Source organism: Peromyscus leucopus, chromosome 7 (genome assembly GCF_004664715.2).
Source record: "Peromyscus leucopus breed LL Stock chromosome 7, UCI_PerLeu_2.1, whole genome shotgun sequence".
Lineage (NCBI taxonomy): Eukaryota > Metazoa > Chordata > Mammalia > Rodentia > Cricetidae > Peromyscus > Peromyscus leucopus.
In genome coordinates, this window is record NC_051069.1 from 103216072 (window position 1) to 103243435 (window position 27364).

The 27364-nt window shown below is 47.7% G+C and overlaps 1 protein-coding gene across 3 annotated transcripts in view; it reads left to right on the forward strand.

Annotated features, from left to right (window-relative positions):
• Positions 1–27364, forward strand: part of Osbpl10 (oxysterol binding protein like 10) — a 247453-nt gene that overhangs the window by 68897 nt on the left and 151192 nt on the right. For all 3 annotated transcript variants that reach the window (XM_037208011.1, XM_037208012.1, XM_037208013.1), the window contains exons 2-3: positions 14131–14306; positions 19326–19405. In XM_037208011.1, coding sequence (XP_037063906.1) covers positions 14131–14306; positions 19326–19405 — 256 coding nt within the window. The remainder of the gene's footprint in view (positions 1–14130; positions 14307–19325; positions 19406–27364) is intronic.

Sequence of the window (27364 nt, forward strand, 5' to 3'; positions counted from 1 at the left end):
TTTGAATTCCTGTCTGTATATTTGGTATTTCTTGATCAGTGTTTTCCTCCTTCCCACCTTCTTGCATTTAAAATCCCCCCTCTGTGTGTGTGTGTGAGTGTGTGTGTGTGTGTGTGTGTGTGTGAGTGTGTGTGTGTGTGTTGTGTGTGTGTGTGTGTGTGTGTGTGTGAGTGTGATGGCTTAATTGAGTTCATACTATTCTGGCAGAGGATCCCAGTTCATTTCCCAGCACCCATTTCAGGCAGCCTGGAACCACCTGTAACTCTAGCTCCAGGGCATCCAGTGCCTCCTCACAGGCAGCTGCAGTCATATGTACATACCCATACACCACCGACACACATGCACACACAAAAAATAAAATTTTTTTTTTTTTTTTTTTTTGGTTTTTCGAGACAGGGTTTCTCTGTGTAGCTTTGCGCCTTTCCTGGAGCTCACTTGGTAGCTCAGGCTGGCCTCGAACTCACAGAGATCCGCCTGGCTCTGCCTCCCAAGTGCTGGGATTAAAGGCGTGCACCACCAACACCCGGCCAAAAAATAAAATCTTAAAAAAAAAATTAGGGGTCCTGGAGAGATGGCTCAGTGGTTAAGAGCACTGGCTGCTCTTCCAGAGGATTCCTGTTCATTTCCCAGCACCACGTGGAGGCTATAATCATCTGTAACTCCAGTTCCAGGGATCTGATGTCCCCTTCTGGCCTCTGTGGGCACTGCATGCATGTGGTACACAGGCATACACACAGGCACAATACCCAAATATGTAAAAATCAAGATTAAAAACTTTTATTTTGAAGTTGAGGTGCTGTGTTCTAAGGTAGAAGTTCTCACTGGCTTTTATTGCTGAGAAAAGCAGGGTAGTGTAGGGATGAGGGCGTCTCCATGCTAGGCAAGTTCTCTTCCATTGAGCTACACTTCCCTCCGCTGGGAAGTCCGTCAACCTCTCTGCCTAGGTTTGCTGTGTTTCCAAACGGGTGGTAGTGGTACCTACTTCTCCATCATGAGGTTAGGCAAGGGTTGCCAGCTGCTCTTATTTTTCTCTACACTCACTGCTGTTTAATATTGTCTGACACTGGCATAGAGCTCCAGCTCTAGATACGCAAACTAAAGAAACAAGGAAGACCCTGCATAGAGTGCCCGTGACGTAGAGTGCCCGTGACGTAGAGTGCCCGTGACGTAGAGTGCCCGTGATGAGAGCAGGAGGACCTAAGTTTGAACCCCACCACTCTCGTGAAAAGCCAGGCATCCCAGTGCTGGAAGGGGCTGCTTGCCAACCAGTCCAGCCAGTTGTGGATGAATTTCCAAACGGTCTTATTAAATAAAAAACACGGAGCCAGATATAGAGGTGAAAGCCTGAGAGAGATCAGAGGAATAGGAACAGCCACAAGCTAACCTCACCTCACCCATACTTCAGCTTCCAAACGTGAGTGACTTCCTGTCTACCCATGCCTATATGCCTTGCTGTTCTGCCATCTGATTTGCTCTCTCTGCTCAGCTACATCACTTCCTCTTCCTGCCCAGCTCTGTCACTTCCCATCTGTCTGTACAGACCTCCAGACTTCCATGGTTAACTAGTGCTGGAGTTTAAGGCGTGTATCATCACACCTGGCTCTGTTTCCAGTGTGGCCTTGAACTCACAGAGATCCAGACAGATTCCTGTCTGCCAAGTGATAGGATAAAGGTGTGTGCTAACATTGCTTGACTTTTGTGTTTACTTATAAGGGCTTGGCTTTTCCTCTGGTCTCCAGGCAAGCTTTATTTATTAAAGCACAAATAAAATATCACCACAGTCCATCAATGAGCCCCAGGCTCAGTGAGTGACCTTGTCTTAAAACTTAAGGTGGGAGTGATTGAGAAAGACTTCTGATCCACACAGTCTTTTGGGAGTCACTTGTTCTTCTGAGACATTTGAAACTGATGTGACAATGGTCTTCTTCTACAAAGGATTTTCAGTGTGATGGTAGTCATCTGAGTTTCTAAGTAGATTCTGGGGTTTGGAAGCTTTCTGACTAGTGAGTGATTGGTCATACAGCTGTCATCTGTTAGTTAGCCTGAGTTTCTTAAAATTAATATAGTCTTATTCTGGCTTTCTCAGTGAGTGCGCTAAGCATCATTTCCAGTGCCGGGCACATGGATTCGGGAGTCACAGTGCGTTATTCTCAGCGACTAATTATCAAGCACTCTGCTGAAGCAAGGGATCAGAGCTGTCATGTGCTGTTCCTGTTACCTCAAAGCAGCTGTGGGTTTCTCTCACCCCGGGTTCTGCACCACGTTTCCCACAGATATTTGTAGCTTCTGTACAGTGGGTGCTTTGGCTCTCCGCACTCCTCATCCACGTCCATCAGCTCCTTCTGACAGTCAGAGCGTCAGTAATTCCACCATCCCCATCCTGGCTGGACTGTTGCTGGGCACACTGCAGATATTCTCATTGCTTCTTTCTTTCCTTCCTTCCTTCTTTCTTTCCTTCTTTCCTTCTTTTCTTCCTTCCTTCCTTCCTTCCTTCCTTCCTTCTCTCTCTCTCTCTCTCTCTCTCTCTCTCTCTCTCTCTCTCAGCTTGATACAGTATAAATTCTTATACTAATTGTGAAATGTTTCATTGAGGCTTGCCCAGTAATTTAGTAAAACCAAAACTTATTATAAGCCACAGTTATCCCAGGGTCCCCCCTGCTATATAGCCTCCCTGGTTCTGTGGGTTGCAGTCTGATTGTTCTTCGCTTTATATCTAGTATCCACTTATGAGTGAGTACATACCATGTTTGTCCTTCTGGGTTTGGGTTACCTCACTCAGGATGATATTTTCTAGATCCATCCATTTGCCTGCAAATTTCATGCTGTCATTGTTTTTCTCTGCTGAGTAGTACTCCATTGTGTATATGTACCACATTTTCTTAATCCATTCTTCAATTGATGGGCATCTAGGTTATTTCCAGGTTCTGGATATTACAGATATTCTCATTCTTTAAACATGTTTACTAAGTGTTATTGACATGTTATAAAATCCACTCATTCTGAGTCTATGTCTCCAGTGGTTTTAGTTTGTTTATATTGTAGTTAACAACTGCTGATTGCTGTGGATATCATTCTATATAAATAAAACACTGATTGGCCAGTGGCCAGGCAGGAAGTATAGACGGGACAAGGAGAGAGGAGAATTCTGGGAAGTGGAAAGCTGAGTCAGAGAGTAGCTGCCAGCCGCTGCCATGACAAGCAGCATGTGAAGATGCCGGTAAGCCACGAGCCATGTGGCAAAGTATAGATTAATAGAAATGGGCTAAATATAAGAGTTAGAGCTAGACAATGATAGGCCTGAGCTAATGGCCAAGCAGTTTAAATAATGTAAGAGTCTGTGTGTATATTTTATAAGTGGGCTCCGGGACTGGCAGGACTTGGTTGGAGCTGGAGAGAAATCCTCCAGCTACAACTGATGTTCACTTTGAGAATATCACACACACACACACACACACACACACACAGACAGAGAGAGAGAGACAGAGACAGAGAGAGAGAGAGAGAGACAGAGAGAGAGAGAGACAGAGAGAGAGAGAGAGAGAGAGAGAGAGAGAGAGAGAGAGAGAGAGAGAGGAGAGAGAGAGAGAAATTTGCAGTTCATACTGTTCTCACTGGAAGAAATAGTTATGGTCCATTTTCAGCATAAGGCACCTTAGGAGTGATGGAGTCACAGGTGAGCAGGAGTAAGGAGGTGGCATTGCCCCATGCTTACTTTGGAAATTGAAAAGTTACAGATGTCTTCTATGGGATGAACCCTTGATCTGAGAAGGGGTTAGTCTCAAGCCCCAAATGAGTCAGCCTGGAGACTCTGTCCTAAACCAACAGGTGGGGAACTAGGGAAGGGGGGCATCCTGGCCCATGGAAGAGAGGTCAGGAATTTCTCATGATCCAGGGATTTCATAAACCACTTCTTGTATCCAGTCAACATGTCAGCGATTTTTGCTTTTCTCCATGCTGGCGTCCCTTTCTACAGAATTGTGTATTAAACATGGCTTCTTGAATATGTTGCCATCTTTAGTTCCAACACTACCCTCAGCCCCCAGCAGCTGTGATTCACCCTGCATCTCTCTTTCCCTTGTCCGGACGTTTCACACAAAGAGAATCTGATCACATACCACCTTTTGGCTCTGGCTTCTTAAACCTCCAGTAATTTTGTTCTCATCCCTGTCGTAGCCTGGCTCATTTCATTCTTATTGCTGACTAGTATTCCATGGTAGATGCCCCTCATGTCTTATCTGCACACTAGCTGATGGCTGGTGAATGGCTTCCAGTTCTTGCCCGCTGTAAGGACTGCCGCTTCGTATGTCTGCATGAACTTCTCAGGTGCCGATAGATGTGTTCCATCCTGCTTAGTCGATGGGTAGGAGTGCCTGGCTGTGCTTCCCCAGAAACTGTTCACATTCCTCCCAGCCCTGCAGGAAGGATGTGGATTCCCATTCTCACTGCTTATGATTATATGTCTGTTTATTGTGGTTATTCCAGTGTGTGTGAAATGGGTTTCACTGTGGCTTGCATATACATTTTGCTAATGACTACCAATTGTGTCTTCTTGTATATTTGTGCGGTGTTTCACCCTCATGGCCACCCTGGTTCTGTTTCTGTTGCTGTGATAATACACCTTGACCCAGGGAAGAACACGGGTTTATCTTAGCTCCCAGTTTAGGCTTACAGTGCATCATGTCAGGGAAGTCAGGGCAGCGAGAACTTAAAGCAGCTGGACACGTCACGGCAGCAGTCAAGAGCAGGAGGAAATGTCTGCATGCCTGTGTGACACTCGCCAGCCTTCTCTACTATGGTCCAGGAGCATAGGGAATGGAGATGCCCACTTACAGAATGGGTCTCCTACAGACATGCCCACAGGCCAACCGATCCAGGCAGTTTCTCAATGAGATACTCTTTCCACTGATTCTAGGTTTTGCCATGTTTATAATTAAAACCATCCAGCATAATTGTCAGCTTCACTGGGTTGGAATCATTCAGGAATCACCTACCTCAGTGTGTCTGAGGGTGTTCCAGAGAGGTTTAACTGAGGAGGGGACCCACCCTGAATGTGGGCGGGACCATCCCTGGGCTGGGGTCCCAGAATGACTAAAAAGGAAAAGTGAGCTGAGCACCAATGTTTATCTCTCTCTCCCCGCTTCTTCACTATGGACACGATGTGACCAGCCACCTCATGCTTCTGACACTGTATCTCCACTGCCGTGACAGACTGAGTCCCCTCAGTGAGCCAAAATGAATCATTTCTTCCTTCCTTACGGCATCTTGTCATAACAATAAAAAGTAAATAATGTATTGTTAAGTATTCTTATACTTTTGTTGGCAAAAATAGGATCTTCTGCCTGGTTCTGACTGGGTTATGCATCTTTTTCTTCCTTAAAAATAAGGTCTTACTGTGCAGCCCAGGTTCATCTTAAGCTTGTTGTATCTGCTGCCTCAGCCTCCCAGCGCTTGGGTTACAGGTAGCAGCTGGCTTCCTGTTGTACTGTTGAGGTGAAGTCCTGCACATGCTTTCGCTGTGTGTTCCTACAGTATGTTGGGTCTTCCATCAAAGCCCTCTCAGAGACTGTGTGACAGCACCCTTCACCCAGAGGTCCTGCTGCGGTCTGGCTGGTTGGTAGGCCATACATGAACTTTGGGTTGTTTTCACATCTGCCCTGCCTTTGACTTCTGTCAGTCTTCTCTGACAGCTCTAAAGTGTGTGGGTGGCTGGGCCCTGCTCTGGCTTCTGCAGCATCTGTGCCCAGATGTGGAGGACCTGGGAGAGTGTGCAGTTCCCTCCTGCTGCATCTGTGCCCAGATGTGGAGGACCCAGGAGAGTGTGCAGTCTCCTCCTGCTGCATCTGTGCCCAGATGTGGAGGACCCGGGAGAGTGTGCAGTCTCCTGCTGCTGCATCTGTGCCAGATGTGGAGGACCCAGGAGAGTGTGCAGTCTCCTCCTGCTGCATCTGTGCCCAGATGTGGAGGACCCAGGAGAGTGTGCAGTCTCCTCCTGCTGCATCTATGCCCAGATGTGGAGGACCTGGGAGAGTGTGCAGTCTCCTTCTGCTGCATCTGTGCCCAGATGTGAGAGAACCCAGGAGAGTGTGCAGTCTCCTCCTGCTGCATCTGTGCCCAGATGTGGGAGAACCCAGGAGAGTGTGCATTTTCCTCCTGCTGCATCTGTGCCCAGATGTGGGAGAACCCGGGAGAGTGTGCAGTCTCCTCCTGCTGCATCTGTGCCCAGATGTGGGAGAACCTGGGAGAGTGTGCAGTTTCCTCCTGCTGCATCTGTGCCCAGATGTGGGAGAACCCAAGAGAGTGTCCTGTCTCGCTCCCCCATGGACTTCTGCCTAGATCCCTGGCTAGTCTGTGGCTTCTCCAATAGGTCTGTAGCCTCCAGCTCAGGAGGCCGCTGGTCTTCACAGTGTACCCGTGGGATGGCTTTGCCACTTTAATTAACCGCGTTCCCAGGCATATTAGCTTGCCTCTCCCCGCAGAGAGCACAGTGCTGTTTCTGTGGGCCTGGCCTGGGTGAACTATTAGCATAGCAGGACAGTCAAGGGGGCCGTCTCAGCTGGGTGTGCGGCTGACACTGGGTCAGAGCTGGTTAGCCTCCCTAGTCCATGCTGGAAAAGGTGGGAACCCGTGTAGTAGCTGGTGTCTTCCCTCCCTGCTTGACAAGGCCTCTCCGGCCTTTTCTCACACCTGGGTAACACGCTTGCCACCCTCCCTCCAGGCCTCTTGATGCGAAGATGGATCCCACTCCGATGCCATGAGATTTTTTCCCTCTCTTCCCTTCACCATGCTCAAGTCCATTTCAACCCTGTACCCTCTCTTCCGTTCTGTTTCCACATCCCCAGACCTCAGTTCCTCAGCTCTGGGAACCTCTTACAACTTATAGCCGACTGGTGGACTCACTTCTGCGGTGACACAGTATCACAGCTGAAGTCGGTTTTATTTCAGTGAATGTCACCAGCTCTCTTCCTCCCAACACCAATGCAGGAAACCTGGTACATAACAGGTGCTCAGTAAGTTATTCTGAGAAACAAATTGAGTGCTGGTGAGTTGGCTCAGTGGGAATAGCATCTGCCACACAACCCTGAAGACCCGAGTTCAATCCCCAGGGCCCATATGATGGAAAGAACAGATTCTCGAAAGTTGTCTTGTGACCTCTGCATGCATGCTGTTGGAACCTGTGCACACACACACACACACACACACACACCGATGATGACAATGAGGGTCAAGACTGTAACTCCGTTGGTGGAGCGCTTGCCCAGCATGTACTAAGCCTTGAGTTCAGTTCCCAGTGCTGCATAACTGAGTGTGATATCGCACACTTGTCCAGCATTTCGGAGTTAGAAGATCAGAAATTTCTCAAGGCCATGCTTAGTTACATAGTGATTTTTCAGGCTATCCTGGGCTACATGAGAACCTGTTTTAGGGGAGGAAAAGAAAAGAAAAGGCAAGATAAATAACTCAAGTGAATCCTTGGCTGTGGAACTAGAACTGTCTCCTTCCAAACCTTGTTGAACTTCTTGTCTTTAATCATAATGTGAATACGTTTACCCAGAATATGTAATCCATACAAAAGAGCCCTGAGACTGAGCGTGAATCCCCATGTGCTGATGTTAATCCTGATGCTCAGTGGGACAGGATTTTGAATCACCTAGGAGACACACCTCTGGGCCTGTCTGTGAGGGAGTTTCCAGAAAGGCCTCACTGAGGAGGGAGAATCCACCCTGAATGTGGGCCACACCATCCCCATGAGCTGGGGTCCTAAATCAAATATAAAGGAGAAAGTAGGCCGAGCACCAACGTTCATCTGTCCACTTAAGTCTGGCTGTGGGTACAATGTGGGCAGCTGCCTGCCTTACGCGCCTGTAGCCATGCCCTTCATAATGGACTGTGAACTAAAATAAACTGTTACCTGTAGTTGTGGTTTTTTTAATTAATTAATTAATTAATTTATTTATTTTTGGTAAACTCTTTGGGGGCCCACCACCCAGCTCCCAAATAAATACATGGAGGCTTATTCTTACTTATAAATACCCAGCCTTAGCTTGGCTTGTTTCTAACCAGCTTTTCTAACTTAAATTATCCCATTTCTTTTTTAACTATGTGTTGCCTCTGGGCTTTTTACCTCTCTTTATTCTATATCTCTTTCTTTCCTTCTTACTCTGTGGCTGGCTGTGTGCCTGGCCCCTGGTGTTCTTCTCTCCTCCCTTTCTCTCTCTCTCTCTCTCTCTCTCTCTCTCTCTCTCTCTCTCTCTCTTTCTTTTTTGGTTTTTCGAGACAGGGTTTCTCTGTGTAGTTTTGCACCTTTCCTGGAACTCACTTGGTAGCCCAGGCTGGCCTCGAACTCACAGAGATCCGACTGGTTCTGCCTCCAGAGTGCTGGGATTAAAGGCATGCGCCACCACCTGTGGTGATATTGTGTTCCCCAAAAATATTGTGTACCCTAATAAACTTAACTGGGGTCAGAGAACAGAAAAGCCACTAGATACTTAGGATAGGCAGTGGTAGCACACGCCTTTAATCCTAGCATTCCAGAGGCAGAAATCCATGTGTTCAAGGATACAGCCAAGCATGGTGACTCACCCTTTAATCCCAGAAAGCAGCCTTTAATCCCAGGGAGTGGTGGTAGAAAGCAGAAAGGTATATAAGGCGTGAGGACCAGCAACTAAAAGCATTTGGCTGGTTAAGCATTTGACTGGTTAAGCTTTCAGGCTTTCTAGCAGCAGTTCAACTGAGATCCATTTGGATGAGGACTCAGAAGCTTCCAGTCTGAGGAAACAGGATCAACTGAGAAGTTGGCCAGGTGATATTGGTTGAAATATTAAGGCCACTCCACAAAGTTAAAGGGGAGGTTTATTTTGTGGAGTAACTTACAAGTGAAGGGATAGGTTGCAGGGTCTAGGAAAGGTGTGGTGCAGTCTGGCAGTGTTCTCTGGAGAACTCTGCTAGGTCTACCTCCAGCGTCCAGGGTCCAGGAACCAAAAGAGCTGGCACATCTGGATCTCAGGTCTTCAAGGTCCTCTCTTGGCCCCACCTTGTAGGTGTGACAGTTACCGAAGCCTCAGTGGGGGTTGGAACTTCCAGATCAAGCTGTGGCTTGTTCTGTCTCTCTGATCTTCCAATGTTCACCCCAATACCTGGCCTCAGGTTTGGTTTTTATTAATAAGACTCTTTAAGACTCATGCTACAACCACCGCCCGGCTCCTTACTCCTCACTCCCTCTCTCTCCCCCCCACTTCTCAGATTTCTCCTATTTATTCTCTATGAATGCCAGCCCCACCCATCCTTTCTCCTGCCTAGCTATTGGCTGTTCAGCTCTTTATTAGATCAATCAGGCAGGCACAGTGACACAGCTTCACAGAGTTAAACAAATACAACATAAAAGAATGCACACTGGGGCTGGAGAGATGGCTCAGAGGTTAAGAGCACCGACGGCTCTTCCAGAGGTCCTGAGTTCAATTCCCAGCAACCACATGGTGGCTCACAACCATCTGTAATGAGATCTGGTGCCCTCTTCTGCCCTGCAGATCGAACACTCACTGTATACATAATAAATAAATAAATGTTTAAAAAAAAAGAATGAACACATCATTAAACAAATGTTCTGTAGCATAAACGAATGTAACCCATCTTCAACTAATATTATACAACAGTCACCTTTGTCACGTGTCTTATCACCGCAGTGAGGAAGGTCACAGGCTCTGTCAGGAGTGTTCCGATGGCCCTCCTCCCCTTGAAAAAGAACGAACTCGGGCTCCCCTAAGTTCCTTCCATCTTGTTGGCCTCCTCGTGGTTAACCAAGCATGCTCACTGCAGTTAGAGCACTGGCTTCAGACAGTTTCAGCACTTAGGACTGCGGTGTGAGCACTGGGAAAGGGTGTGACTTTGGGATTGTAATGTGCACGCTGGGATGGGATTACCATCTGTATTTAGGGTTGTGTTATGTACATTGGAGAAGAGGTCTTGTCTGTGTGATGGTTGGTTGTATTATGTACATTGGGGAAGAGGTTTTGTCCATGTGATGGTTGGTTTTAAATTTCAACTTTGGCACAAGCTAAAGTTAACCTGGGTAGAGTTTCACTTGAGAAATTATTCAGATCAGGCAGGCTTGTGGGTGTGACTGCTGGGATTGTCTTGATAGTTAATTGATGTAGGAGGACCCAGCCCACTGTGGGTGGCGCCATTCCCTCTGGAAGGATGTCCTGACTTATACAGACAGGAGAAGTGGCAGACAGCAAGGAAGGATTCGTTTCTCTCTGTTCTCGACTGTAGATGGGGGCTGTGGATATCCCTCTATATAAATAAAACACTGATGGCCAGTGACCAGGCAGGAAGTATAGGCGGGACAAAGAGAGAGGATAATTGGGGAAACAGGAAGAAGGGGGAGAGACACTGCAGCCACCGCCAGGACAAGCAGCATGTAAAGATGCCGGTAAGCCACCAGCCACGTGGCAAGGTATAGATTTATAGAAATGGGTTAATTTAAGATAAAAGAGCAGTTAGCAAGAAGCCTGCCACGGCCATGCAGTTTGTAAGCAATATAAGTCTCTGTGTTTACTTGGTTGGGTCTGAGCGGCTGTGGGACTGGCGGGTGACAAAGATTTGTCCTGACTGTGGGCAAGGCAGGAAAACTCTAGCAACAGATGGGATGTGACCAGTGCTAGACTGTAACCTGGACTTGTAAGCCAGATAAACCCATACCCTTTCTTCTCCTATCTGGCTTTTTGGCTAGGGTGTTTTATTATAGTAACAGAAATGAAACCAGAAGAGTCGGCGTTTAGGATTGTAATGTGCACATTGGGAGGAGGTTACAGTCTACATTTAGGATTGCAATATCATTGGGAGGGGGTTGTTTTCTAAGCAGGCTGACCTGTAGACGACAGAGATGATGAAAATACAGAAGAAAACCAGCCAGCTTTTGGCTTTTGCAAACGGGGGTATCAAGGCTCTGAATGCTCATGTCACTTGCCCATGAGTGAACGTGAGCACGCTTGGTTGCGTGTGCCCAGGTAGGTGTGAGCGAGGCTGTAGCTGTTTAGACATGCCTGGCTTGGTTTGTCAGAGTATGTGTGAGTGCCTATGTATGGGTGTGTGAACACAGGTGTGAGTGAGGTATGCACAGGTGTTTATGGGCTGGAGTGTGAGGGCTTGTGTGCACTTGGTGTTTGTATGCACCAGGATGCATCTAAGGATGTTAGTGGTGGATTCATGTCCTCAGCCCTTCCAGAAGGGCCTCACCCCCCAGCCTAGGAATCTTCAGGGCCTCTCCAGAAGCCAGACCGCTAGAACAAAGGGGGTTTTCTTCTTGGGTTGATCTGGTTCCCCCACTTACTCTCTTTTCTTCCCCAGAATAATCATTTAAATTTAATTTAGCAAGGAAAATATTCTCTATACACCATTTAGTTCACCTTTTCAGCCGTCAGATTGCCTGTTACAGTTCAAAGATACATACACACAGAGACACACAGACACACACGCTCACACATACACACCCACACACATCTTCCCACAGACCCCCATACACCCGCCCCCCAACACAGACATACAGACATACAGACAGACACACCCCCTCACCCTCACAGGTTATAGACGTCAGGTTTGTTTCAACTGTTCTCTAGGAGAAAAGATCTTCAGAGTTTTATCTGGCAGTTTCATTTGGCTAATGCAGCCTAATCCAGAAATATGGTTGACTTTCCTCAGAATGAAAGCCACAATTCTCAGATACAGCTCCAGGCTGGACCTGACAGAGCCATGACCCCGTGGGAAGCCAAGTTTAATTTTTTTCTTCCCAGGAGCCGGGACCATCAGGAATTGCTTTTCTTAATGCCAGGTGGATGGCTATCACCTGTCTGTGACTCCAGCTGGCTTTACTTTGAAAGGCCATGTTGAAGGAACAAAATGTCCATCTGTTAAAATTCTTAACCAGTCACTGTCCCATCCCTCTGAGAAGATAGAAATTTCAACTATATTTAGAAAATAAGTACATGATTTCCTCCCCCCTCCCTCTCCCCTCCCTCCCCACCTCCCTCCCTCTCCTCCTCCTCTCTCCCCTCTTCTCCCATCCCTCCCTCCTTTCCCTCCTGAGACAGATCTTATGTAGCAACCTAGGATGGATTCAGATTCACTTATGTGTCTGAGGATGGCCTTGAACTACTCCTGTTCTTCCTGCTTCTACCTCCCAAGTGCTGGGATTAAAGGCATGTGCCACCACATTTGGCTATTTACTTATATACTTATTTTAGCTCTGAGATTATTTATTTCATGTGTGTGAGTGTTTTGCCTATATGTCCATGTACCATTTTCATGAAGTATCCTTAGAGGCTAGAAGAGGGTGCTGGATGACCCGGAACTGATATTACAGATACTTGTAATCTGGTATATGGGTTCTGGGCCTCAAACCCAGGTCCCCTGGAAGCAGTCAGTGCTCTTAACCACTGAGACATCTCTCTAGCCCCTATTTATTTTTATACAGAGTTTTACAGTGTAGCTCAAACTGTCCTGGAACTCATTATATAACCCAAGCTAGCCTTTCATATGAGGCAATCCTCCTGCCTCCACAATCCTGAAACCTGAGATTACAGGTGTGAGCCACTGGGCCCACCCAACTTGAAAGGAGTGCTTTGTTAAGATTCTTTAGTACAAACAGTTTATTTTGCATTTGTGTTTCAACACTTGAGGGGGCTGGGGACTGTCCCAGTTGGCAGAGGCTTACCTAGCACCCATGAGGCTAGCATGTGTGAGGGCCTGGAGTGGCTCCCCAGGGCGTGGGCGCAGTTGGCCGAGGGCTTACCTAGCATGCATGATGGTGGGCCTGGATCCCCAGAGCTGCCCAAGCTAAGGTCCGTGCATGTCTGTTAACCAAGTATTTGATAGTCTGAAACAGGGGTATTGCTGAGAGTTTGAGGCTAGCCTGGGCTATGTAGCAAAATCATCCCCTCTGCCCTAGAAAAATAACTTTATTTATACAGTGCTTCAAACAGCTCCCAAGTTGTCACCTATAAACTTTTTTCTTCTCTTTTTTTTTTTTTTGGTTTTTCGAGACAGGGTTTCTCTGTATAGCTTTGCACCTTTCCTGGAACTTGCTCTGTAGTCTAGGCCAGCCTCGAACTCACAGAGATCCACCTTCCTCTGCCTCCCAAGTGCTGGGATTTAAGACGTGCGCCACCACCGCCCGGCAACTTTTTCGTTCTTAAATAGCCACAGTTACTTATAAGTGGTAATGTGTGGACCTGTGGGTGTGGCATAGCTTCCCAAGCCTCAGAGTCCTGGACACCCCCACTCCATTTTCCTGCTTCACACTCACGCGCGCGCGGTGGTTAGTGCTGCAGACAACCCAGAAACTCCTACATATGACTGAGGTAATCCCCACCCCAAGTGGATCCCCAGGGGTCTGGGGTTGTCTGCCACCCCAAGAGCCCGGTGTTTGCTTTGACCTTCGTAATTTCTGAACCCTTTGAAAAGACATGGCCACTGACAGATGTGGCTTGCACTGTGAGAAGCAGGCTGTTCAAATTGCTGGGGTCTGCAGCATGGCCACGGAGCACAACAGCTCTCGTGTGGGAGATTTATCTTAGTGGTAAGGTTTGTGTTAGGCCCTGGGGACAATGCCTAGTGTGGTGTGTGTGTGTGTGTGTGTGTGTGTGTGTGTGTGTGTGTAGACAAAGATACAGCTTTCACTCCAAAGAGACTTAAGAGAGAGCTTATTCTGAGCCGAGTGTGAGTACCCTGGCCTGAGAACACCGACTCAAGTTACCCCAAGTGACACACGCCTCCATGGAAATGATGACATGAAATTATACAGTCATAGAACAAAAGGTCACAAATGGAGACATTGCTGACCAGTGGGACGTCAGTTAGGTGCTGGCCTTACTCTGCTATCTGGTGAGGTTCTTAGCTTCTGGCCTGCTGAAAGCCAGGGGTCTCCTAAGAACTTCATGTATCCCAGAATCCCTTCTGCTCTCACTGCTGATGCTCTCTTATTTGGGTGGTTCCTCTGAGTTCCGGGAGGAGTTCTGGTCTCTGGCTTTGTAGATTGGGTGCTCCGATTGGGTTGCTTTTGGTTCAGAGTTTCTTACTGCACTGCACTGCCGGGGACTGACCAGGGAGAAGTCACACTTTGATCTCTCTGTTCAGGTACTTCGTGCTGGATTTCGAGGCTGGCCTCCTGCAGTATTTTGTGAATGAACAGAGCAAACAGCAGAAGCCCCGAGGAGTCTTGTCTTTGTCTGGAGCCATCGTGTCCCTGAGTGACGAAGCGCCCCACATGCTGGTGGTGTACTCTGCCAACGGAGAGATGTATAAACTGAGAGGTACGTTGTCCTCTGGTGACACTGTGAGCGGCCCCTCGACTGCTTCACGGTGTGCTGCTGATTGGTGGCTCTTTTGTTTTTGTGGGGGAAACACCTTTAGAACTGGAGAGATGGTTCATGAATACGGGCTCCTGCTGCCAGGTCCGCAGCCTGAGTTAGGATCCCTGGTCCTACATGATGGAAGGAGAGAACTGACTCCTGCAAGGTGTTCTGTGACCTCCACAGGTGTGCCATGGCCTGTGTGAGTGCTCACACACACACACACACACACACACACACACACACACACACACACACACGTACACACACACTCACTCAGTCACTCACCTGCCCACTCACCCACTCACTCACTCACTCACTCTCTCTCTCTGGCTTGATCTCTCTTTCTCTACTGCCCCCATTACTCTTCCTCCCCCCCATCTTCCCCCACCCCCATCATTCCTTCTCCCCCCTCCCCCATTGCTCTCCCCCTCCCCCATCACTCCCCTCCCCATCACTCTCCCCCTCCCCCATTGCTCTCCCCCTCCCCCATCACTCCCCCTCCCCATCACTCCCCCTCCCCATCACTCCCTCCCCCATCACTCTCTCCCTCCCCCATCACTCCCCCTCCCCATCACTCTCCCCCTCCCCCATCACTCTCCCCCTCCCCATCACTCTCCCCCTCCCCCATCACTCTCCCCCTCCCCCATCACTCTCCCCCCTCCCCCATCACTCTCCCCCTCCCCCATCACTCTCCCCTCCCCCATCACTCTCCCCCCTCCCCCATCACTCTCCCCCCTCCCCCATCACTCTCCCCCTCCCCCATCACTCTCCCCTCCCCCATCACTCTCCCCCTCCCCATCACTCTCCCCCTCCCCCATCACTCTTTCTTAATCTTCACTCCATTGCCTTGTTAGGAATCACGCTCTAAGAACTAAGCAAACCTTTTGAGTATCCTAGTGCCTGTCCCCCAGTTTCTCTGGAAGGTTCTCTTTGCAAAGGACCCATTCTTCACCTTCTGCTCAGTCCATCACTGTCATGGCTCCTTCTAGGAGCCTGCTCTGTTAATTTCTTTTAGGCACTTCCTGGCATTGTGGTACCCCATGAGGACTGCTGTGTGACGGGTGACTGGGGAGGGAAGTCATTTTACACTCTCAAGGCACCTTCATCACACAGAAATGCTGGACCTGATTCTTACAGGATAATTTGATTATCATTTTGCCAGGATTCTGTTCTGGCTGCATTCTGTTAAGGTTCTGATAAAATAATGAAATAAGCAAAAAGTGTGTGTATGTGTGTGTGTATGTGTGTGTGTGTGTGTGTGTGTGTGCGCGCGCACGTGTGTGCATGTGTGTGTGCACACCCACCTATCCCCCCCCCACACACACACATGCACTGCTGTGGTACTTCTATTTTAGCTATGACAAAATACTTGACAAAGTCACTTAAGGAGAGAAGGGATTGTTTTGGTTCACAATTTGAGGGATCCAGTCCAACATGGCGGGGAAGGCGTGGCGCAGGGGCAGGAGGTGTCCACAGCCAGGAAGCATGCTCTGAGTCTTAGCCTAGGGGATGGTGCCGCTCACACTTAGGGTGGGTGTTTCCCTCTTGGTTAAGCCTCTCTGTAAACACCCTTACACACGCTCAGAAGGGTGTTTCCATGGTGAGTCTGAGTTCACTTAACTTGACAAAGATTAAGTAACACACAACACAGGCACCTATACACAGCATACACCGATACCCATATACACCCTCCCATATACCCCCCACCTCGATTAATGTTATTTCTTAAGACTTGAGCAAAGCTGGGCTCTGTTAGCTGGCTGATAATTTCGCCTTCTTATATAAGCCCCTCCCCCCTTTCAAAGCAAGAGCAAAATACCAAAGACAACCCCTTCTCGCCCGCCCTGCACCCTACGAGAGAGGGCTGTGAAGCCATGCTGAGGGCCTGGATTCCTTCCTCTCAGTCCAATTTTCACCTGTTTTACTGCCAAACTTTCCCACCCCAGAGAGGGGCCGAGTTAATGGCTCTGTGTTGTCTAGATGTGAACCCCAGCTCAGAGGCTGAAAAACAATCCCAAGGCCTTAGAAGTGAGTGTCTGCAGCTGAAGGCATTGCCTTCTCCCTCTTTTGGGATTCCCGCAGCATGGCTTCCAGCTGACTGGATTTATGTGGTCTTTGGTGTCGCTTTGCCATTTATTGCTTAATAAATTGTCGGTGCAGAGACCATAGAAGGGAAACTTAATGGAATTTCCCCCCCACATGTGTGGTTGATAGAGACACAAAGCCAAGTCCTTCCATAGTTGAGCCATTTTAACTTGAGTTGTTACTATTCTGTGGATTATTAAGTTCCAATTAAAAAGAAAAGATTTTATTTTTAAATTGTGTGTATATCTATGTGTGGGTTTGTGCATGTGAGTACAGTACCTATGAAGGCCAGAAGAGGGCATTGGAGTTACAAGCAGTTGAGAGCTGCCTGATGTGGGTGCTGGGAACCAAACTAGTGTCCTTTGCAAGAGCAGCGTGTGCTCTTAACTGCTGAGTCATCTCTCCAGCCCCTTCCAGTTTCTTTCTTTCTTTCTTTTTTTTTTACAGAGCAATTTTAATAGCAAATCTGAAATTATTGTTAAATTCTCCATGACACAGTCACAAGTTTAGCTGGACTTTATCAGCTTTAAAACTAGCAGGATAGCTATCTGCATGTTATGGCTTCTCTGTGTCTGACCCATGAGGCGCTCATGGTCTGTTTTCTCATTCCCTGAACACGGTGGAGTTGGCTCAATATATCATAAGTAGTGAAGCTTTGGGGAATATTTCTGATGCAGAAACTTTGGAAGTTAATTTTCCCAGTCCTACACTGTGCTTATCATCTTTGGGCAGTTGGCCTCTTGGCAAATGTATCATTTGGGATTTTGAAAAGCCCACCCACATGGGACCATGCAGAGAATTTCTCTCCCCTTCTCCCTCCCTCCTTTCTTTCTTTCCTCTCCTTCCTTCCTTTCCTTTCTTTTTGAGACAGTGTTTCACATTATAACCCAGACTGTCCTGGGACTCACTATGTAGCCCAGGCTAGCCTCACACTCACAGCAGTTCTCTGTCTCAGGCTCCTGGGTGCAGAGATGATGGGCATGTGTCACCACACTTTCCAACTCTGGTTTTTTTATGTTGTATACACTTAGTGTTTTGCTTGCACGTATGTCTGTGCACCACATGTGTGCCTGGTGTGGAGAGGGCTAGAAGAGAGTGTGGATCCCTTTGCACAGACAGTTGTGAGCCAACGTGTGGGTGCTGGGAACTGAGCTGTCTCCAGCCCTGACCTGGATTTCTTTACTTGGAACATCAAGCTGGAGCTGAGTTTGACAAATGACACTTGGACTCATCTTTGTAAACAAGTATAATTTCCATGGGAATAACTTTTATTTTGCATAGTTACCATTTGCACAGTTAGTTTTCTAGCGATATTGTGTAGTTAATGCAGTTAAGTTGATGATTTAGATGTTTTGGAACTTATATGTCCATGATATTTAATAATAATTATGAGTGTTATTTGAGGAGTGGGTGTGGATGGAAGAATATGATCATATGATTATTCCATGTGTTCTCTCTCTCTCTCTCTCTCTCTCTCTCTCTCTCTCTCTCTCTCTCTCTCCCTCTCCCCTTTACATTGTGTGTGTGCACCTGTGTGTGAGTGCACGTGTGTGTGTGTGTGTGTGTGTGTGTGTGTGTGTGTGTGTGTGTGTGTGTGTGTGTGAAGGCCGAGGTCAACACTGGGAATCTTCCTCAATCATTTGCCACCTCATTTTTTGAGGTAGAGTTTCTCTTTTAACCTGGAGTTCACCAATTCGACTAGGTTGGTTGTCTAGCAAGTCTCAGACATCCTCCTGTCTCTGCTTCCCAGCACTGGAGCTCCACAGTGCCTGACTTTCCACATGGCTGCTTAGGATCTGAACCGGGGTCCTCATCCTCATACCACAAGCATTTTATCAACTGTGCCATCTCCCTAGCAACACCCACTCCCAGCCTTTCAAAAAGAGGAAGCCTCATTCTATACTCCAGCCACACTGGCTTAGAACTTGACTCCTTAAGCCTTGTTGGCCTTGAACTCTAGATCCTTTTGCCTCAGCCTCCTGAGTGCTAGGATTGCCAGGTATATGCCACCATGCCCAGCAAGACTCCTTTTATTATTATTATTATTATTATTATTATTATTACTACTACTACTACTACTAACTACTACTACTACGATTATCTTAGGGTTTCTGTTGCTATGAAGAGACACCATGACGATGGGAACTCTTATAAAGAAAACATTTAATTGGGGCTCACTTACAGTTTCAGAGTTTTAGTCCATTATCATTGTGGTGAGGAGTATATGGCGTGCAGCAGACATGATGCTGGCTACATCTTGCAGGCAACAGGAAGTCAACTGAGACACTGGGCAGTATCCTGAGCATAGAAAACCTCAAAGGCCACCCCCACAGTGACACACTTCCTCCAGCAAAGCCACACCTCCTAATAGTGCCACTCCCTATGAGATTATGGGGCAATGACGTTCAAACCACCACACCCAGCCTTAGTGTCTCTGAGAGAAATCTGAGGTTCTTCAAGGCAGCATTCGGTTGTCTTCCTTGGTTCAGTCATTACACAAATCTTTGATAATGCTTCGGCATAACTAAGGGCGCTGGAGGACTTTTATTAGCCACACAAGGTGGAGAGGCATTTAAAAACAACACGTGTGCTGTCCCTGTGGCTGCCTTATTAAATTCGAAGTGACTTTCCCAGAGGAGGCTGAGAACAAATGGCCTCATCATTAGTTACTGTGACTGGCATTTTGGAAGACATTTTTCCTGTGCAATATCTGGATGTCCTTTGGTTCCTTTTGTTCAGCCAGGCTGTCAGAATAGTTCCCCATGTTTACCCTTCCCTCATTCTCTCTCTCACTCTCTAGGTCTCCATCCCCTATAGGTGGGCGTCCAAGGCAGTTGCTGTGCTTGGCAACAATCTCTGCAAGTCGTCTTTTCTCCCTCTTCTCTATTTCAGCTGCTGATGCAAAGGAGAGGCAGTTCTGGGTGACTCAGCTTCGAGCTTGCGCCAAATATCACATGGAGACCAATTCCAAGGTAGGTAAGCAGAGGAGGAGGGGCCTTCTGAGTCACCCAGAGTGGGGAGAGGGCTTCCCAGTCACCTGGGTGGCTGTTCGGAGCCCGTTTATTTTCAGGGAAGGTGGGATGACCATATTTTGCATCTTGATTGTGTGTTCCTGTTCATGTCTGTGCACATGTGTGTGTGTGTGTGTATGCATACACATATGCACATTGAAGCCAGAGGTCGGTCAATGTTGGGTTTGGTGTCTTATTTATTGAGACAGGGTCTCTCACTGAACCTGGATCTCATCAGTTTGGCCAGGCTGGCTGGCCAATGAGCTCCAGGAAGCTTCCTGTCTCCACTCCCCTAGTTGCTGAGGTTACAGGCTGGTGTCACTGCTGGAATTCTACATGGATGCTGGGGATCCGAACTCAGATCTTCGTGTTTGTGTGGCAAGCTCTTTACCCATACAGCCACCTCTCCATTCCCTCAACTTACTTTAAAAGTTACCCATTGTTACAGAATTTGTCTTTGTCTTGCTGTATCTCAGTTCAAAGCCATGTCACAGAACTGGGCTTTTTCTGTTGGTAGCAGGCAGAGGCAGGTGCCAGGGCTTGGCTCTGTGGGCATTAGGTGCTTACTCTTGTCAGCACAGAATGCTGCTAATTGGCTTGCAGAGAAGCTTGCGTGGGAGGTTCACTGTGGAGAACAGGGTACCCTGAGGTACAGTTCAGAAAGACTCGATGGTGTAGGAACCAAAACCTGACAATGATCAGGTACTTGCAGGGAGCTCCTGCATTCTAAGCGTATGAAGTTTTTGGGAAATATACTTGGCATTTTTGACTCATTCTGCTCTCAGAATCTTGGGGGAGCTTGTGTTTGGCGTGAGGGGGAGAGAAGGTGGGCATTTTCATGGCTTATTTTGGAGCCTGGCCAAACACTAAAATGCAGGCTGCCAATGCCAGATGCATTTATGCAGAACAATACATGTTGGCTAAAATGGGCACATACAGGCTTTCTCATTGGTTCAGACGTGGTTACGGCATCTAGTGGCTGTGTTTCTCTGTTTCATGTATCTGGTAGAAAGGACTGCACTTCAAACTTGTATTCTTTTGTTGTGGTGCTGGGGATCGAACCTAAGGCCTTGCACTCTCTAGGCAAGTGCTTTTCCACCGAGCTATATCCCTCCTCCAGTGCTTCAAGCTTCCAGTCCTTCCAAATGCTGGAACCTGCTTGGCTCTCAGCTAAGGGCTCCATGGAGTGTTTTAGTAGCTTAGGTTTCTTGATGCTGCGCTCTCACCCTCAGTGGGACTACAAGCCTCACTGTGTAGCCCAGGTAGCTCTGGACTCATGACAGATCTCTTGTCTCAGCCTCCTGCATGCTGGTTTGTTGGTGAGAGCCACCATAGTTGGCTTTATGATTTGCTCTACCTCTAACTACGAGTCGAAAATGATTCCTTCCACTGAGTTTATATTAGTTTTGGAAGGAAACCCCTTTTCCTCTGCTTGCTTGCTTTGGCGAATTGCCCTCACTTGAGGCACCCCTCTTGGCCTGTCCTGAGTCATTTCCTCTCTGACTGTTTTCCAGGAACCAGAGAGGGAATTTCTGGCCATTTCCTCAGTATTTGAGAAATGCCTAGGCAGGGCAGTTTGTTTTCTTTGCTTTATGTTCCTCCCGCTCTTTTTCTTCTTTTGAGTCTCATTTGCTATGTAGCCAAGGATGACCATGGACTTCTGAGTCTGTCTCCACTGTGCAGGCCAGGCTAGCCTTGGATTCCTGACAGATGTCTTGAGTACTAGGATCACAGGAGTCTGCCTCGATGATTGGTTTATGTGATGCTGGGGACTGAACTTGGGGCCTTGTGCATGCTAGGTGAGCCCTTTACCAACTGAGCCCTGTCCCCAGCTCTCCACTTTTTATTTTCATGAAATAGATGAATATAAATAAAAAGGTTCAGTCCCAACCCATCGTCAGATATGCTTCCTGGAGATGACTGGAGTGGGTTGGTCTTGTGTGTGCTCTGGTAAAATCAGGTAAGTGCTAAGGCGTATTGGTTGGTGTGTGTATCTGTCTGAACCTGTATCTCTAGTTTTCTATGGATGGAATCTCTTGCTTTTCTTCACTTATTAATAATTTTTTTTTGAGATCTCTCCATATGGCACATGCATCAGCTTTCATCTTTTTAGGTTGCTGAGTGGTACTCAAAAAAATGAGATCATTGCTTTATTAAGTTGTCTGAAGTTTTCTTTCCTTCCTTCCTTTTTCATGGAGTTTTGGAGGCGGTCTCAGGTAGCCCAGGCTGGCCTTGAATTTCCGATTACAGGGTTTAACGTGCATGTGCCACCATACCCTACTGTCCTCTGAATTTTCACAGACATTGCTAAGTGATCTTCTAAAAAAGCTTGCCGTAGAAGTTGGAGAGATGGTGGAGTGGTTAAGAGTGCTTGCTGTACATGCACCAGGAGCTGAGTTCAAATCCCAGAGCCTAAGTAAGGGAAAAGTCACACGCATGCCTGTAACCCCATCACTGTGGCGGGCGGGCGGAGACAGGAGGCTCTCCGGGACTTACTGATCGCCAGCCTATCTCCAGGTTCAGTGAGAGACCCTGCCTCAAGGGAAATAAGGTGGAAAGTGACAGAGCAGGTCACCAGGGTCCTCTGTGACCTCTCTCATAGGTAGCCTTCTCTCTCTCTCTCTCTCTCTCTCTCTCTCTCTCTCTCTCTCTCTCTCTCTCTCACACACACACACACACACACACACACACACACTCTACATTCTCGTGCATACGTAATGATGAAACGTTGCTCCGACTTCCACTAATTCAGTGTGTGACCATTTGCTTTCCCCACGTACAAACCTTCACATGACGAACACTCAGTTCTGGATGCCGCAGGTAGAAACGGGCACATTTCCATTTCATCAGTCGTGTCCATGGCTCAGTATGTCTTCAGATGCGCACTGACACATGTCAGGTTTTCAAAAGAACCGAGGGCCTCGTCCATGCCAAGTCCTCACCCTGCACAGAGCTCCGTCCTGTTCACTTGTCACTCATATGTAAACTCCACTTTACACTCTGTTTTCCCGTCAGCTTCAGTTCCCTTCCTGATTTGCAATTGCTCTTCATTTATGAGGATATTTTTATCTGTCATTTCTACTGTTAGCGATTTTCTCCTTTTTGCATATTGAATTTTTATTATTCTTTGAGACAAGGTCTCACTGTGTAGCCCAGGCTGACCTTGAACTCACAGTCCTAATTCAGTTTTCTGTGCTGGGATTACAGGCAGGCCTCCCCATACAAAAAAACTGAGTAAATTTTTTGCTAAGTGGAACATTTTAATTTTTTATGGTCAAGTTTATAAAAATTTCCATGTTTGGGTCTTGGTTTTGCATTGTGTTTTGTAAGGGCTTTTCTTCTGCCAAAAATCTGAAAACCTGTTTCCTCCTAGTGAGTTTATAGTTTATGGTTGTGTTTAAATGACTGATTTGTAGTGGGAAGTGGAGCAGAGAACAAACCTTGAATATTTGCATATTCAACGAATCACCAAGAGAGGGGAGGATTGAGATTCTGAAGGAAAATTTGATTTCAGGGTAGATATTCTCTGGTTCCTTTCAGGCACACTGGTTAAGCTATTAATAACAGGGCAGGGGATTAATCACTGGGGCTTTCTGGCTGCCAGCTAGCTGAAAATGCAAGGTCCAGATCCAGTGAGAGACCCTGCCTCAAGGGAACAAGATGGAGGGGGCAGAGGAGAGTGCTGACGCCTTCCTCTGGCCCCGGTGTGTGCACAGAGGCATATGACCTACACACATGTGTGTGCATACAACATGTGCACACACTTGAAGAAAATGTGTGCATACAACATATACACAGCACGTGGTTTCCATTGCCCAGTGGTCACAGTGGACTGCTGGTTGTGTGTTTGGCAGTACTTGTGTAGAATGATTTCATGTTCACAAAAAACTCTCTGGGACAAAGCTGGTTAAAGCTGGTTTCCGCTATTCCTAATCATTTCCAGTAAAGGGCTCTCCCAGTGTCTATTTAATCCTTGAACTCTATAACACCTGTGTGCATTCCCTTTCAAAAGATGAAATGGATCTTTCTTCTCCTTCCCGCTCCCTCCTGGCTGTGAGGTCCGGTCTTCTAGAGCTGTGGCATTGAGATCTTGACTTCCTTCCCTCCTCCACTTACCTTGTCTATGTGACAGGAAGTGAGCCTTTCTTACTTGAGGCGTGAACCACTTCTGTCTTGTGGCATGACGTCTCACACACTGGAGCTGTGTACAGAGCAAATATCTGCAGGAGTGGGGGATGGCTTCCCAATGTGTTGTTCCGTGGTTCCAGCATCCTTTCGTGGTCCTTAACTTCCTAAGATGATGTCTTGTCATTGGATGCCCCTCTGTTTCCAAGTGACTCCTCCCCCTCCTGGCATGGTCCCCTGATGTAGCATGAATTGTTAGAAGGTCTTATTAATAAAAACAAACCTGGAGCCAGGTATTGGAGTGAACGCTGGAAGATCAGAGAAGCAGAACCAGCCACAGCTTCCTCACCTCACCAATTCCTCAGCTGATCCTGTTTCCTCAGACTAGAAGCTTCTGAGTTCTCATCCAGAATGAATCTCAGCTGAACTGCTGCTAAAAGTCTAAAAGCTTAACCTGCCTAGTTCCTGGTTTTCACGCCTTATAAACCTTTCTGCTTCCTGCCATCACTTCCTGGGATTAAAGGTTCTTGTTACCACACCTAGCTGTTTCTAGTGTGGCTTTGAACTCACAGAGATCCAGAGGGATTTCTGCCTCTGGAATGCTATGGTTAAAGGCGTGTGTGCCATCATTTTCTGGCTTCTGTATCTAGTAGCTTTTCTGTTCTCTGACCCCAGATAAGTTTTTTAGGGTGCACAATATTTTGGAGAACACAATATCACCACACCCTGAAGTGGGCTTTCTAGGCCAGTGGTCCCCAGCACCCTATTCTCTGATGCCACCTTACTTCATACATGCTGTACTTACACAGTCAAGTGTGCTCCTTTGTGCTGTTCTCAAGGTCCCTGTACTGTGACGCCTTCTGACCCCAGAGCCATAGTGATTTATGAGGACTCACCTGGGCCACAGCATTCCTTACTGTGTGTCTGTCCTAAGAGAAATCACACCTAATGCTGCTGTGACCCATGGCAGGTGGATCCAACCTAGTGTGCTGGTCACTCTGTGAATGTGGGCTTTGCCCCCTCCCCCAATCATTAAGAGCAGGGTTAGTATTGTATCAGGAATCCTAGTGTTAGTCATGATACTGATGGGCCTGTGTTCTTCAAAACCAGACCTTCAAGTTACCCATTTTCCTAAATATTAACAGTGGTTAGTGTTACGTTAAGTATAAGGATTCCTTTCATGTACAGAGAACTGTTTCTCCAGGCGGTAAAAAATCAGGTGTAACATTAAAGCAAAATATACCCCAATCACCATCATCGTCGTCATCACCATCATTTTTTCCTCCCCCTCCTCCTCCCTCCCCTCCTCTTCCTCTTCCTCCTCCTCCTCCCTCTCCTCCTCCTCCCCCCCTCCTCCTCCTGTGGTACTGGGGATGGAACAGAAGGCATCCGAGGCAAACTCTCCCCCTTCCCACTGAGCTATCTCCCCAGTCCCTGCTTTCACTTGTCGACAGTTAGGAATAACACAGCTGTGAACTGTGTGTGTGTTTGTGTAGGTTTTCATTCTTTAGGATGTACATCCCAAGCACACCGTTTTCTAGAGCAAGGGCATCACCCTGTGGTGGTGGTTGTCGTCTCCTTCCCTTCTCTTCTTTTCCCTTCCCCTCACCTTCCTTCTTCCTTCCTTCCTTCCTTCCTTCCTTCCTTCCTTCCTTCCTTCCTTCTTCCTTCCTCCCTCCCTCCCTCCCTCCCTCCCCCTCCCTCCCTCCCTCCCCCTTCCTCCCTCCCTCCTCCCTTCCTTCCTTCCATTTGTTGTGTGTGATGGTTTTGCCTACATGTATGTCTGTGCACCATGTGCATGTCTGGTGCCCAAAGAGGGCATTGAATCCCCTGGAATTAGAGTAACAGATGGCTGTGAGCTGCCCTGTGGGTGCTGGGTATCGAACTTGAGTCCTTTGGAAGCACGGTCAGTGCTCCTAACTGCTGAGCCACCTCTCTAGGTCCCTTTGGCATTCTTATCAGCACATTTGATTGTTCCATTTCCCACACCTTGCCAACATTTGCCAGGCAGCAGTGGAGTTCTCTCTCTCTCTCTCTCTCTCTCGCTCTCTCTCTCTGATTTCTCATTTGCATTTCTCTAATGAGCATTGATGGTGTGTTTTCCTGTATGCTAATTAGTCATCCATATATTGTCTTTCAAAACATGTTTATTAAAACTGTATATTGTCTGTGATTGATTTTTTTTTTAAAGCTGAGTCTTCCAGGCTCTTGGTTTATTCTAACTTCCAGACAGACCTTTGTCAGATTGTTGATTTGCAAGTGTTTTCTCAGCCTTTGTGGGTTGATATTTTATGACCTGCTATGAGGAGCAGGGTATGGAGCTGGTTTTTGGCTGTATCTGGGCCACTCAAACCTAACTAGCCTGGTGCCTCCAGTTGCCCGTGGGGGTAACAATCTCTCATAGCCTCAGTTCTCAGTTTAGCACACTGGGCAAAGTAATGATATGTGGTGGAGTTAGCTTTATGATGTCAAACTCGTCACAGATATTAGTTCTTCCTTTTCGGGGTGTGTGTAGGCGGCGGGGTGGTGTGTGTGTGTGTGTGTGTGTGTGTGTGTGTGTGTGTGTGTGTGCGTGTGTGTGTGTGAGGGGACATGCAGGCCCATGAGTGTGTGTCAGAGGACATGGTATGCTCCCTCGGGTACCTTCAATCTTTGCTTGAGACAAGGTCTCTTGTTAGCTTGGAACTTCCTGGAGTAGGCTAGACCTGGTGTTCAGCAAGCGTCTAGAGATCTGTTTCTTCTCCGAGCTTGCCAGCCCTGGGATCAGGAGAGTCAGCCACCACGCCCAGCTTTCTAAGCAGGTCTTGGGGCTTGAACTCAGGTCCTCATGCTTGTGAGGCAAGCGCTCTACTGACTGAGCCGTCTCCCTAGGCCATGTATCATTGCTTCTGTCACTCAAACATGCCTGTCCGTGTGAGCATTTGCTGATGGGTGGCTGAGTTGTTGAGCTAGGTCCTATCTGAAGATGGGTGACAGAGAGTAGTGACACAGAATCACCCCTGAACCCCAACTGTAGTGACCCCAAAATGTATGGTAGGGAGTTCCAGCAGCCTCCAGTGATAGAACACTTGCCTAGTCTGCTCACAGCCCCAGGTTTAATCCATAGTACAGTAAAAACACACTCAAAAACCCGGAACAAAACTAAAACCTGATCTTTCTTGGCAATGTTCATATTGTGTGTGGTTGTGAATGGCTCTGATCTCACCTTCCGGGCAGTTGTGGGGTGACTGACTAGAGGCAAGTGCTGTTGAGAGAGGGGTGGACAGCACTGGTTAGTACCCACCAGGGCTGGGTTCCACTGCAAGAGGAAAGTCAGTCATCCACTGGAATGTTCTGTCATGTTCTGAGTACAGAACCAGCTTCTGAGTTAGTTTCCATGAGGGACGCTGAGCTGACAGTGTGGTTGCTAGATTGGACTCCGTGAGACAATTTTCCAGGCAAACAGTCAATACCAGACTACTTGTGATGATTAGTGTTAGTTATCGACTTGGCAGTCTCTAGAATCAACTGAGCCTCTGCGGTGAGGGCAAGACCCGCCCACTGTGGGTGGCACCATTCCCTGGCTGGGTCCTGGACTGTGTAAGTAGAGAAGGGAGCCGAGCAGCGGCATGCATCCCTCTCTGATTGTGCATGAGATGTGAGCAGCTGCTTCAAGCTCCTGAAGCCTTGACTTCCCTGCCGCGATGCTCTGTATCCTCCTGCTGTGAGCCAGAGTAGATTCTCCTCCTTCAGGTTGCTCATGTCAGGGCATTTCACAGCAGCAGCAGCAGCAGCAGCAGCAGCAGCAGCAGCAGC